The sequence below is a fragment of the Fusarium odoratissimum genome (genome assembly GCF_000260195.1).
Source record: "Fusarium odoratissimum NRRL 54006 unplaced genomic scaffold supercont1.73, whole genome shotgun sequence".
In the NCBI taxonomy this organism is placed as follows: domain Eukaryota; kingdom Fungi; phylum Ascomycota; class Sordariomycetes; order Hypocreales; family Nectriaceae; genus Fusarium; species Fusarium odoratissimum.
The window spans coordinates 10,158-24,273 of NW_022158792.1; the positions used below are offsets into that span (position 1 = coordinate 10,158).

Sequence of the window (14,116 nt, forward strand, 5' to 3'; positions counted from 1 at the left end):
CCTTTAAGAAGTTCTAGGGTTAGTAGAAGTTCTTTAGGAGTTATTAGGCATTAATAAGGTATTTTAGGGGTTTCTATATATTTTTACTTTCTAGGTAGTTTTTCTATTTTATAAGGTACTCTCTCTAATTATTTCTTATATAGGTTTCTTTAATAATTTCTACTTTATAGACTTCTAGTCCTAAGATTTCTTATAATTTATTACCTATTTTAACTTATATTATATTTACTACTAATTTAAGTAATAAAATATAAAAGACTAAATAAAGCTTAACTTTTAATAGTAAATCTAATTTATAACTATTTTCTAAGATTTTTTATAATACCTTATAAGGTCTAATAAATTTATAATTTAATTTATAAGTTAGTTAGTTTATTTTAATATTTTTTATAGCTAAGTAGATTATATCTCCTTCTAAAAAGGTTAATTTTTTTAACTATTTTAGGTTATAATAGTTTTTTATATATTTTCTAATAAATTTAAGTTTTATTTTTATTTCCTTATATAGATTTTTAAGGTTATTACTTTTAAGTATAATAGCTAAATTAACTGATTTTTCTTATTATATATTATAATATATATTTAATATAAAACCGAAATTAGTATAAATTAGTATAAGTTTTATACTTTTATTATATATAGTATTATATGCAAGTTAGGCTATTAATAGTTTTTTAACTTAATTATTTTATTTATAATTAATATAATACTATAAGTACTATTTAAGTACTTAATCTATCTATTTAATTTATTTATTAACTTATAGTTAAAAGGCTATTATAAGTTAATAATTTAGTCTAAGTTATACTATAAGTAATTACTAAAATATTACTATAAATATAAGTCTTCTATTAAAAAGGATTTCTATAGGTAACTTATATATACTAATAATATATTAGTAAAAGATATATAAGAGTTCTTTTATATTTATTACTTCTCTATAGGGTAGGTAATATAAGAATTTTATAAGTTAATTAATAATAACTATAATACTATTATAGAAGATTCTAATTAAGGGTTCTTTTAATAAAGATAATTTAATTATAAAGTCTATTATAATTAAGTCCTAAGGTTATTATATTACTAGCAGTAATTATAATTATCTATAAGGTTTATATCTTTAAGCTTTTATTCTTAAGTATAAGTTATATTATTTAATAATATTTTTTATATCTTTCCTTTTAAACTTATATTCCACCTGGATTCATTTTGCCCGTGAGTGATATAAAGTCCGTAATGAATAGAACTCCAATGCTCTTGAGCTTTGTAGTCTGCCGCAATGGATTGCGTAATCCGCGGAAGGATTATAAGCCAAGACATATAGAGACTTTTATTGATTGGAGGGTCCTTTCTGGGCGGAGCAGTTCATACAGTTGCTCACTGGCAAACCGTGGTTTGTTATTCCTCTTCCTGCCTCACCCTGTGTGTGTTACTGATCTTTCCGCATTTTCTCCACAATATCAATATGAGGGAAGATATTTACTTCTTTATGCCACTGCATGCAGGCATTAGTGACCAATAGTCAGATCACAGAGTTGGACAAGAAAACCCTCCGTTTATTGTAAAATTCATGCCGAGTGGGTGTGACTGGCCGCTTCCGGTCGGTGGGGAAACCCTCCGGTACTTTCCCAGTTACCCGTTGGCTCGAGCCCGGGGGGCCAAGTTAATGATTCGTCTTTTACTTAAACATACTCATGATATATTAAATCTTATAAATATACATTTGTGCCCTCTTGGATAGCTTAAACTTGTTGTTTATCATGACTCCATAGTGAACTCCCTGATCAGCAAGTGGGAGAGCAAGCGTTCCATAACACCCATTTGTAGCATTGGTGCTCAGTTCAATAGACGCTAGCTTCCTGCCGTGTAAGTCCATAGAGATCTTAGTTGGCGCCCAAGAGATGTTACTCGGTATCCAGGAGAACATCACAGTTGACTTATCTGAAAAGATCACAGTAACGTTTAAAACACCGTCAAGCATCGGACCTGAGTTAGTTGTGGGTCCCAGGTTATCTGTCCGTTGCCACACTGGAAAATCCAATGTCGAAACCTCCTTCGGCTTGGAGAATGTTTGCACTATCATCTGCCAGTTGCGGATGCGGCAGTCGAGTTGATAAGGCACCGGCGGTTCAGGAGAGGAGGTAATGTTTTTGACTAGTGGGATATTTACAATGACTGGGCATGTAAAGTTTTTGATCGTATGGTCTTCGTTAAATTCGATAGGGAAGAATGAGGTACTAGATGCTGCTTGATGATTGTCTGCATGCCAGATTTGCCCATTAAGAACGTGATTGGTAGGGCTCGTCCTGTGGGCAAGATTTCCAGCTAGGACTATTGGACCCTTTGCCGAAGGCAGCACGTTGGCACCTTTATTCTGGCCACCGCAGCCGTCAAGGCTAATATAGCCACCATCTGTATACGGCCCCAGAGGGTCCTTGGCGTAGAGGTAGTATATATAGCCAGGACAGTTTTGGCAGGTATATGAATATGTCTGATACCAGTATGAGTCATGGTAAAAGAACCCGCACGCCTCGAGATTAAGGCCTTGCTTGTGGAGGTCTTTTGCTGAGCGAATCAATGCCGATGTGCTGTTGGACCCGACTGTTGACGTCAGGTTTGGCGCCAGCTTCTGCACATAAATATCCTAGACCGGAACAGAGTGGCCTGTGGCTTGATTCTTGGTGACGTTACTCCAAGTGTCAGTGAGAATGTAATGCGCACCGTCAGGGCCCACAGCGACGTCAAAGTCGTGTGTTAGGTGTTCCCCTGTCATCAGAGAAGGTGGCTCACTCCATGGACCACCGGGAGCCTTGGAAGTCGCATAGTAAAAGTTGGACTGATCGTTTCCCCCCATAAAGAGGACATAGTTCCCCGTCGAGTTACTGTACCTAACGAGAGGTTTGGTTACGTTTGCAACATCGATCGCTGGCTGGTAGAAGTCGACCAGTTGCCAGTTGACAAGATCAGGGGACTTGTATGACTTTATGCCGCAGTTGCCATCCTCCCCGTAGTCTCCTCGCGGGTAACTCGGAATAGCCGGCCAATTCATACCACTCACTCTGCCGTAGCTGAGCAGCGAGCCTCCGCAGGCCCAAGTGGCAGCATACATCCAGTATGTACCTTCCCAGTAGCTCAAATGTGCCTCTAGCTGCTGTCGTCCATTTCCATCGGTAGTGATAGGACAGGTAGCCTTACCATAATGCGGGAGGAGAGGATGGGTAGGAAGGCCATCGTCGTTCTCCAGGATGTCCTGTTCAGCGAAGTTGATATAGGTGGCATAGGCAACAGAGGTATCTGAGTCAACAGGCCTTTTCAGAGCCCGGGCTGGAACGTGAAAAAAAGTTAACAAAGCAACTGACAAAAGTTTAAGTGACATCTTGTTACAGTGGATGAATCTTACATTTGTGTTGACTCGGGGTAGAGATGGAATATGTTATATATTTTACGAAGACGTGGTTTCACCTGCCAATTACACCATACAGACCTGCAATCAATAAAATATCCATCCTAAACCCCCTCATCGTGCCAGTGTTTTACGCTATGCATGCCGCTGTTGATGCCGATGGTTGTCTGTAACCCCGATTGCCGCCTAACGCATGGATTCCGCAGCTCGGCCTTTGGTTCGGGTCGGTGTTTATTCCTCATGATTGGCTGACATACGAAACTACTCCAGTCCTTGTAGCCCCACTCCTTTGACAAGAAGATCACAACGCTTTTATTAGTCAGAACATAGAGTCCAAAGAGGTAAGAAATGCATAATAAAAAGCATTTTATATCTTTAAATTTTAAACACCCTAAGATATCAAACTCTGGTGATCGACATTGATACATTTATATAGAAACAAGAGTTGTGTAATCTTTTCCTTTTACTATTAGTATAGTTTAGGTGTCTTACAAAATCATTCCCTGATTGAGCAGATTTTTATCTTCAAAGCAAAGCGTAATGACGTGCCGCATCAGTACCGGGGTTGCTGACATCAAAGTCGAACCGATCAGGTATTTTAAGACCTTCCCTAGCATAATTCGAAGATAGATATCTGACAACAGGAGCACCATCCCTCCAGAGCCACAAATTACCGGTAGACTTCTGCCAACTCTCCAATGCATCACGCATCGACTTCAGTATTTCAGCATACTCTGGATTACCTGCGAGGTTGGCGACTTCTCTAGGGTCGTTCTCACAAGGTCGAACAACTCTTCTGGTGGACGACAGATATAATCGCGAAGTCGTCGTGGCCCGATCATGGGTTCTTTATCGCCGCTTGCGTTACGCATGCCTTCCCACGAGCGCGAAGCATAGAGGTCCATGGCAAATGGAAAATCCAGCTTCCAGCATATGTTGCGGTGATACTTGAAGCGGCGGTTCCGCATGAACCTTGTAGGCCAGTAGTTTGTGATCTCGTGGAACGTGTGAGAACCAAACACGCGATCCCATCCTGGTTGGGACCGTGAACAACCAGCTATGGAGAGTATGGACCTGCCTTTTCGTTGAACAAATCCAGCCTGCGAGGGCATGTTGGAATATCCGGCCCAATCAAGGAATGTGGGGAGAATATCAACGTATGAGACGAGGTTGGGGTTGGCGTTTCCGGGGATTGTGAAGCCAGGTGCACGCATCAAAAAGGGCAACCTGACACCGGCTTCAAATAAGGTAGTTTTGGAGTTGACAAATGGAGGTCCATTATCACTCAGGAACAGCACCAGAGTATCGTCCGCCAGACCGTTTCTCTCCAGAGCCCTCAGGACCATGCCGACACCTTGATCCATCCGGTGTATAGACCTGTAGTACTCGGCGAACTCTTCACGGACTTCGGGGATATCGCTCAGAAATGATGGAACATTGACGTCTTCAGGTTCAAAGATTTTATCATTAAGACGGGGAGAGCGTCTGTCATTTCACTATCCACGCTTTGCACAGGTTGCTCTGTCCCAAGGTTCCCAGATGACGCTGACATCTCCGTCTCTAACTTACACAGAGAATAAAACGACGAGAACTGGTAATTGCGACGCACTACGCACAGCCTTATAATACATAAACAAATCTACCTAAAAATATTATCATTAACCCCTGAGATCTGCATTATAGCCGCTTTGATATTTTACCTTTCTTGCATTATATAATCTATAATTAATTATATTTACCTAAAGAGAGTATAGAGTAAATAATATTAGCTTATAGTAAAGAGGGAAATATTAATAGTCGCATAAAAACCGGTCTTAGATGCGTTACTTTAATGTGTTTCTAGTAACTTAGCTCTTAGAAAAGCCTTTCTAATCTCTGCTGAGAGAGGAAGAAGGAAAAGAATTAGACCTGTTTAGCAAAGTGGGCGATCCTGCCCTTTTATACTTGGCAATCCGTCTCAGTATGTATACCTCATCACCTGTCCTGGGGCCCCACACCACCAGTAGAGTGCCAGACACTTTATCCGACCAGAAAAAACCGGGAACCCTTTCATTCTGGCTCGTCCAGATGCTTCAACCTCCTATACAGGTAATATTAGGACACTCAGTCCCACCTTCATTCGTTCTTGGTTATCATCACATGGACTACTCTTCCGCTTCTGCCTGATTATAAATGCTTAGGCAATGCTAAATAGGATAACTATATACATGCAGTCGGAAATCAACCCTATCAGAACAAGTTAAGCTTGCTATCTACTGCCCGCAGCCCCATGCCTTTTGCAGAGTTTATTTACTATATCAGCATAGACTAGGGTATTAAAGGGCCTCATTCCAAAGACACAGGCAACCACACGCTACAGAAATTAGGAAGCGATAATAAGGTAAGGCACGCAGTGTAAGCATCAACTGGCCAATTAACTCAAGATAACACGCAAGAACAGCCATTTGGGAAGTTAGGAAGTGCAATACTCACCTAGTTGCGCACAAGTAAGCGCAAGAATAAAGTTCTAATTAACATCAAATTAATTATGCAAAGCGTGGATTAGCCACGACGAGAATTCTACCATTGATTGATTAGAAGCGCCTCAAATTGAAGTTGGTGGTGAAATTAACCCAGCCAATTACGCAGTGGGTTTGATCTGACCAACCAGAGAGGATTGTGTCTCTCAAGATGACCCAAGCGCGAGTTAAAGACGAAAAGGTCGCGCTAAGATAAGCATGATCTGGATGATGCACGTGCGATAAGATATGGAGATATCTTAACATAGTTGTACCTAATGCATCTCGAGTTGCTTGACCAGCTTTGGGACCCATTTTCCATCCGACGAACAAGAGCGTAACAGGCGGAGCAACCTGCTCCTCTCTAATTGGCTAACCAAAACTCAGTCAATCTTAAGAAACGAGATCTAAACAATTGATTGGTGGTCCTCCGGTCCAGGAGATCTTCACGAAGATTTAGCTGTACTCACCTTACATTTAATTGCCAGACACCTAGATGGTGTACAGACATCATAACGAGACATCAATCCAGTACACTGTAAAAATCCCAATCAACTCGGAATGCCCATTATAACAAAAACAGTGCCATGCATCTTCCAAAGTACTCCAAATACAGTATTGCATGTTCTAAGGCAGAGGAATTGACGTCAGGAATCTGCTTATCCGCGCAATTCTATTCGCCCACTTTTTTATCTTTGGTCTATCAATGCATAGGTTTGCATTACAGTGGCTCTTCTCACCTACAACCCACTGTAGGTTCAGCGCCCAGCGTCAGACTGAACCGTATGCTGAAGTCCAGCTGTTATTGGCACTTCAACCTACCCATGCTGGGAATGTTCCCCTTTGCTTTGAGGAATCCCGATGTCAGATCAAGCAAAAGACGCAAATGGTGGAGAAACATGATATCGAAAACCCACATTAGTCACTACCTGTTTTATTAAGCTCATCTTTCTTCTCACCTCATTGTGGTATATCATATATGCAACGTCCCATGAGAGATGTTGCGAAACTGCTCCGTATAGCCATCAGCAATTGCTCTTTGTGGCGTAAGCTTGTGGCACTCAGATATCAGCTGGGCTGTACTCCACAGCTTAGTAGTATATTATGAATGAGCAGAGACGATTCAAGGGACATATGGATAAGTTGCTACATCAGAGGAATTCACCACAATGATAGCGGCACCATCCCGCCTTTTGCTTTAGAGACAAAATTCCCAACAAAGATACGGGTGGTCAGTGTGCCAAAGATATTCAATACCTCGCCGCGATGCCTGTCTGTATAAATATCGCGCTCTTGTGCTCCAAACTTCTTGCTCGAAAGACTTGCTGAATAGGAAGTTAGGTATTTGAGCCCTCTCGTCGCAGTCTGGACTGGGTGTTGTAATGAACGGGAATGACATTCAATTACTTAGACGTTTCGCCGAACGAAGTGTGTCAAGAGAAATTGTTGGAGCCAAGGATGATCCCAAGTCTCAGTCATTTATGACGTCTTAGTGAGCTACGTTCCTTGGACAAAATTGCCTAAATTGCGCTGTTAGTGATGGAAGTGACCGAAAAGCAGGGATTGGGGAACGTACTATATATCATCGTATCGCTCAGAATGATACTATTCCAGTACCTTGTCAGCACGACGTTTGCCAGTGAAGCTCAAGCCGCCAATCCGCTTGCGACACCTTGGCTCTCTTCGTGATAGCCTAGAAAAGGATGAAGGGCATACATTCAGGCATCTTGTGAGAGAGGGAGGGCAAAGACCAGGCACGTCTTGTGAACAAGCCTCTAGAAAGCATCAGGGCCCCGAACTTCTATTTCTTCCAATGCCAGACAAGGATATCTAACAAGGAGAAGACACTGAAACTGTGACGACCAGCTAATTCGCACTAAAGTAAGCAAATAAATAAGATTTAAGAGACCTTAAAAAGGTTAAGTTAAATTAGTTAAGTTAAGGCTAATTTATACTAGCCTTATATTAGATAAGGGAAATCAAGCTGAGATATGTACAGTCAGGTTAATCTGACCTGGGGGTTTCCTGACAGAAGCATACCGGCACATCAACTTACCAAATACATCCTTCTGAAGGCTTCGTTGTAGGTTTCTTCTCAAGCTATGCGTTTTTATATCTCACCTTCATCGGCTAACTGAGGTCCATTAGAAACATCAGCCTCATACGTATCTACCTATGGAAAGAAAGCTCCAGCTTCGGCATCATCAGACTTGCCGTATGAAAACAGAATCAGTCGGACAAGGTGTCGTCCCATACATCACCACCCACCCCAAATTGACGCAGCATCGAGATCCTAGTTGCACACGGACGCTACCGGAAGCCCATGGGCAACTGGGCGCTTCCTTCCTGAACTTTGTGCTTTCCATCTCTAGCCTCTGGTTCTATTCTCCACTGGTGTGGATTGGGGGCTGACAATACCGAGCAGTCTCGATGACTCAGTCTATAAAGGTGATTACTGTCAAATATGAGCACCCAAGGGCAGAAAAGAGCCAGGTAACTGTGGTTAGTACAGTAGAAGACAGTACATCGGATCCCGATATACTCAAGGGATCACAAACCCTAGTTCTAGTGTTCGAGAATGAGAGCGTCTGACTCATTTTCATGACAGACAGCCTCATCTCATAGTCAGCCAAGTGCACTCGTAGCGCAAGCTTTGACCGCCGGTAGGTTGAATATGACGAGCTGAGACCAAAGATACACAGCCAGTGGTGCTATAGTAGGAAGGACATAGTTGGGCTGAAAGTGTTACTACTCCTCGCCTCCAAATAACCACCGCGACTAAGAAATGTCGCGTTTTCCGGGGGCTTGTTCCGCCATGGATGCCAGAATCCTTCTTCTGGTACCATGAGCACATCCATATCAAAAAGCTGGTACCCGCAGAGCCGAGAGCACCAAGCCCACACGACGTTAATAATCTCCAGATCCTATGGTATAGTGGCTTTGGGAACCGCATCACTAACGTAAGAACCGAGGTCTGATCTCTTTTTACCAGGGACAGTCTCGTCCCCAGTCCGTCCAGTGTCACGAATTGAGCTTGACTTCGTGGACTGACAGCAAGCCTGCACATTTATTTCTTACATGAACTGATGCGTTGCTCTTGTACTCGATTGCGCGCTGTGAAGGTTCAGGGGATGTTGCTACTGTGTTCTCCCTAACAGGACAGTGCCATCACGTCGCACAGAGTGTTTGTGGCTTCGACGGCGGAACTTGACCGAAGTCTTATTTATCGAACTCCACATGGCTATCGCAATGCGAAACAAAGAGTTCTCCCAAGTGTTGATATCTCGAGGAGCAAACGTTGATCGCGTACTCCGCGAGCATACTCTCCTCACAATGGTCATCGAACTGTTTATCTAGAAACCGCTTGTGAGCCCCTGGCCTGATGTGACTGTTGTTTTCATGAACGAAATATAGTTAGTTTTGACAAATTCCAGAACAGGTCAGTCTCAATCCAATGCTAGGGCCTGATTGCAGCTGAGGACAGGGCGTTACCTATAAGGAATCCCTAACCCAAGGCGAAAAAAGAGTGGCAGTCCGAGATATGACAAACAGAACAGACTAACAATGGAAGACGAGGAGGTTCACGTGTGATTGCGCCACGCTGATGTCATTTGCTGACGGTGATGGCCGCAATGCCGGAAAATCTACGGCTCAGATCAGCCCGACTAAGCTTAGTTTTAGCGCGATCTCCCCATCTCAAGATACTCACTCACGCTCAGCCATTTCATCTCAACTATTTTAAGATATCTTAAAACCCCACTCCCATCTCTGTTCAGTCCAATCAGCGTTATAAACATCACAGCAATGCGAGCCTTTATCCCACGGCGAAGACCACCTGATATGTTCGCCGATGACGTTCAGAATTTCATACATGGCTTGCGCAAAAAGATGGCGTCTGATCGCTTGCGGATTGGCCTCGACCCGACGGACTCCGATGGCGGATATGAAGGCCGAACTGCTTCAGTATCTCTTTTCAACTTTGCTTTGTAGTAGATACATTACATAAGGCAGGACACCTCGTATCAAAATATTCTGGGGGGTTCGCGACTTTCGTTAGATCTTGCAATACCTAACCTGCTGGATCGGATGCATTAAAGTCCCTCTAAACTATCCTGTCCACACAAAAGAAATCATGAAAGCAACTTAAAATTTGGTGGCTTGGTAGACGATACCAAGGTCGCTAAGTGTGAGTATTGGGTTCTTGTCCAAGTCGGATTATCTTTTTCCTCTTGGTAGACAGAAGGCTATTTTGTTCTGCCCAGAAGCGGCAAACCTGTCGGTTGATATCTGTTCAGGGTTTGCCCAAAGCTTCTTGATATCTAGGTTCTCATAGTGACTTCAAGCGGGCTGTCAAATTCGTTATGATAGAGATTGATAAGCCAGATTCAGAATTGATGCGCTGCTGTTGTTGCCTTGCGTGACCGCGTAACCAAGCACTAATCAGAAATCCAAGTCAACCCCTATCAAACTCAAGTCTACACCAACATTGGTCCGTTTCTCGAAATTTGATTCTCCCACTTATGTAAAGGAGAAACTGGAGAGATGGAGATTGCCAGGGCTTAATTGTTTTCAAGTTACAAGATCTGAGGGTTTTCTTATCACCGCTGCATGCAGGAGGATGACTACTTAGATACACAGTGTGGGTGGACCAATGAACAACTGACAAGTGTTTCAACATAACTGAGGGGAACTCACACTAAGTAAGTGACTCTGAACTGAAAAGTTGCCTAGTTTCCCCTAAATGAAGACACAATCTGTCTGTAAATTGCGCCCTTTTTTAACTATCTTCCCTAACATAATTATTATCCTGATAATGGAGCTCGTATCGAACAAGGCGTAAGTATCCTACCTATAAATAGTAGAATTACCACCACGATGCTGACCAGCGTCGCTAGCGTTGCGACCTCAAAACCGTTTAGATTTCTGATCGGCCCTCATCAAACAGAATACACTATTCACTCAAGTCTTGTCGCACACCAGTCACCAGCTCTTGCTGCCATGGTGAATGGAAAATCCCAAGAGTCACGAGAATATTCTGTCAAATGGGACGACGTAGATGAGATGGTCTTCAACAGTTTCTGGCAGTTTGTCTATACAGGAGACTACGACACTCCAGAACCACTTCGGCCCACTCGGAAGACTTCCGGCCGAGAGGACCATAAATCAGGTACTGCTCACGAACCTGCAGAAGTAGAAGCAGAAGCAGAAGCAGGACCAGCAGCAATACCAGAAGTAGGAATAGAAGAATTACTCTCAGCTTTCCCAGATTGGCCAAACGTATCAGCAACAGAAACAGAATCAGAATCAGAATCAGAACCAGAAGCACAAGCACAAGCACAAGCACAAGCTGTTTAAAAGTCGTTCCTGTGGGACAGTTTTCTCCGTCGTCGGGAATCACCGCAAGAGGTCATTGATATTATCGACAAACCACAAAAAGGCCAGGCAAACCCCTTCGTGCACCACGCTAGAGTCTTTACGCTGGCTAACCGCTATGGAGTCAAAAGACTCGCAGAAGTATCTCACGGAAAGCTTCATCATGACTTAGTAGACTTGGAAAGACAGGACATGGATTCTAAAAATGTGGTAGAGCTCGTGCGATATGCTTTCGAAGAGCTAGTGCCGGATCAGCTAAGAGATTTAGTTGTACACTTCAATGCTTGTGTGGTTGAGAGAATTTGGGGTGATAAGATATTTCAGGAGCTCCTGGAAAAGCATGGCATCTTATCAGAAGCGCTAATAAGAAGGCTATTATGTAGACTAGCAGAGCCTCCTTTACGGATCTACGAAGGTTAGAGATAAATATATAACTAGGATTTTAATTCTTGAGGACTTGTATAAAAAGAGAAAGAGATGGATCAATTAGTTGAAGAAGGAAAACAAGCCCTAGTCAAGCCGATCCTAGCATTGGCTAAGGTACAGGGCTAGAACATCTCCTTGTATCTCTTGGCCTGATTCAGTAAAGTAGGCAGACAATATAACTGTACTAGAGGTACTTTATAACTATTAGTAAACTAATTATCTTTCACTTCTTATCAATCCTCTAGGCCTATAATATGTCCCTTGCTGACACTGCTTAGGAGCTATAGTAGCTAACCTCTAGTATCTCAGTAATGGTAGAATCCTGAGAGCTCACTATTAATTAACCCAAACTGGAGCCTAAAGGCTGTCCTATCGCTGAGAGACATCTGAACCTTATGACCAAGACACTAATAATAGCATAGCCATTCTGGAGTCTGCTGCTGGAGAGGCCACTCAGCAACATCCCGGGGATGTCCCCTAACATTCCCTGGCAAGCGGGCTCCCCTAGGGGACCTGTGGCATCGGTCAGTCCCTGCATACCTTCCATGAATATCTTTACGAGGAATTCTGCACCATTGAAAGATCTATGTACGGTTCCATCATCTATGGCGTAGTGGAGATTTCTCGACTACCATCGCACTAGATGACGAGAAAGGTGAGCATGTCCCATATACATAGCGGAGAGTTAAGGATACAAATCGATAGTGCCTGCTGAGTTTTAGTAATATATCAAGATTGTTGCTAGTGGCCATGGAGCTAGACCAGGCTGGCATAGCACATCTGGTGTGTATACTAACAGTATCGCCACGAGATGTGCTACTAGAGGTACAATAAGGCTGTTACCTTGTTATACTCCGATAGTCGGTTCTTCGGAATGGGAGTAGACGCTGAGGGAGATGCGATAACGGCGAGGGCTGCGTCCGAGATGTCAAATATTGCCTCTCATAGGGATCGATGCTAAGTGGGAGACTTGGCACGCGTCCATATACTGGTGAATTAGAGCATGGAAATGGGTCAAGGCTGGAACTTAGATGGCTGCCCTCTGCGCCATCTCTTGTCGTCAGTGGTACCCTCTACCTCTTAGTCTCTGTTACAAAGCAGGTCTGGAGTAATGCGTTTCAGCGAGCGCGTTTACTTTCATACCATGAGGCGTAAAGGGCTCCTTTTTCACCATGTTTCCTTCATATTGTGGCGGGCTCAGTCGTCCATCCGTAACGACCTTCCTTCTTTCCCATGGGTTGGTCGAATGCTATTCTGACCAATTGAAGTAGCGACATATCTAGAGGAAATAAAGTAGCGTTTCTATCGACGCATTGGATCCAAGCGTCCAGGAGAGCAGAAATGGTTTCTGGGTTGTCCGTGATCTAACTGTGAAGTGTGAACGGCACGAGATATCCACGGTCTTTGTTTCTTATATTAGCAGTAGCCAATCCTGTGGATCGCCGGCATGAAATGGAAAGGTGATGGCCTACTAACAGCCTGTTACGTAATACAATCGAAGCTTGGATGCCCAAAATGCATCAACTGTTGACATGCCAGCATGGGATTCGCCTCCAGGGAACAGAGGACTCTGTTGATCAAGGCATTTGTTATCGGCGAGAGAGTGATGACAATCTAAGATAATAAAGGCATCAGTCAACAGACTTGAACAGATGCAAAATGCTTACAAAACCTACCGCTATTGTTCGAAAGCGGCAGCTGCGTCTCGTACCTCACGAGCCGCGGATCAGTTGATTCAACCTAGCAAGGCTCTGCGAATCAAAGTATATGCTGTCTTTCATGATCCACGAAGACCCAAGGTAAACGCGTCGTCGCACGGTCCAAGAGGCTTGCACATATGAGCCACCCGAGATAAAAACTGCAGTGACTGAAAAGCGAAGGCATGGCCAGCATAGAAACAGGAGATGGCATTTTATCGAGGATGTCAATAACCCGCCATTCCAAAGCAGTCGACATCTTCCCATGCAGTCGGCAGGGGTGTCGCTAAGGGAAACTTTCACTGCCAGGCCGATCAGGCTGCCGAGTCTCGAAGACCTGCGTGGAGAACGATCTTTCCCCAAAAAGTCTCTTCGACTGATCAAAGACTCGGAAAAAAGGCCCCTTCCCCAACCGCTTTGTCAGCAGCTCTCAATGTGACTCCACGGTAGCGACCTTTGAGGCTACTTCAGACGTAGCCATCGGCCTGGGACAGGCCAATTCAACACCAGCGATGGCACAGACACTCTCCTTAGAAGGCAATATTGAAACAGAGACTCATCTTAACGTCCCGCCTTGTTTATAATAAGTGCGAGCAGGCCTCGCGGTATTGTTGCAGTCGATATTCGAGCACTCTACGAAATGACTCAAGGCACTGACATGAATGAGAACCTTCTACCGACGTGATGTGAGTTGTTAGATGTAACTGAAAGCATGATGA

At 43.5% G+C, this 14,116-nt stretch overlaps 3 protein-coding genes across 3 annotated transcripts; 1 reads left to right on the forward strand and 2 right to left on the reverse strand.

Annotated features, from left to right (window-relative positions):
• Positions 1 to 2,644: 2,644 nt before the first annotated feature.
• FOIG_16271 (uncharacterized protein) lies at positions 2,645 to 3,376 on the reverse strand (the record flags this gene model as incomplete). Its single annotated transcript, XM_031217705.1, has 1 exon — positions 2,645 to 3,376. One exon carries the CDS (start codon positions 3,374 to 3,376, stop codon positions 2,645 to 2,647), a length of 732 nt encoding a protein of 243 aa, XP_031052569.1.
• Positions 3,377 to 3,928: 552 nt separating this feature from the next.
• Positions 3,929 to 4,767, reverse strand: FOIG_16272 (uncharacterized protein; the record flags this gene model as incomplete). Its single annotated transcript, XM_031217706.1, has 2 exons — positions 3,929 to 4,117; positions 4,147 to 4,767. The coding sequence occupies 2 exons, from the start codon at positions 4,765 to 4,767 to the stop codon at positions 3,929 to 3,931; spliced, it is 810 nt and encodes a 269-aa protein (XP_031052570.1).
• Positions 4,768 to 10,714: 5,947 nt separating this feature from the next.
• Positions 10,715 to 11,256, forward strand: FOIG_16273 (uncharacterized protein; the record flags this gene model as incomplete). The annotated part of the gene is made up of 2 exons (XM_031217707.1): positions 10,715 to 10,737; positions 10,797 to 11,256. 2 exons carry the CDS (start codon positions 10,715 to 10,717, stop codon positions 11,254 to 11,256), a joined length of 483 nt encoding a protein of 160 aa, XP_031052571.1.
• Positions 11,257 to 14,116: the final 2,860 nt, after the last annotated feature.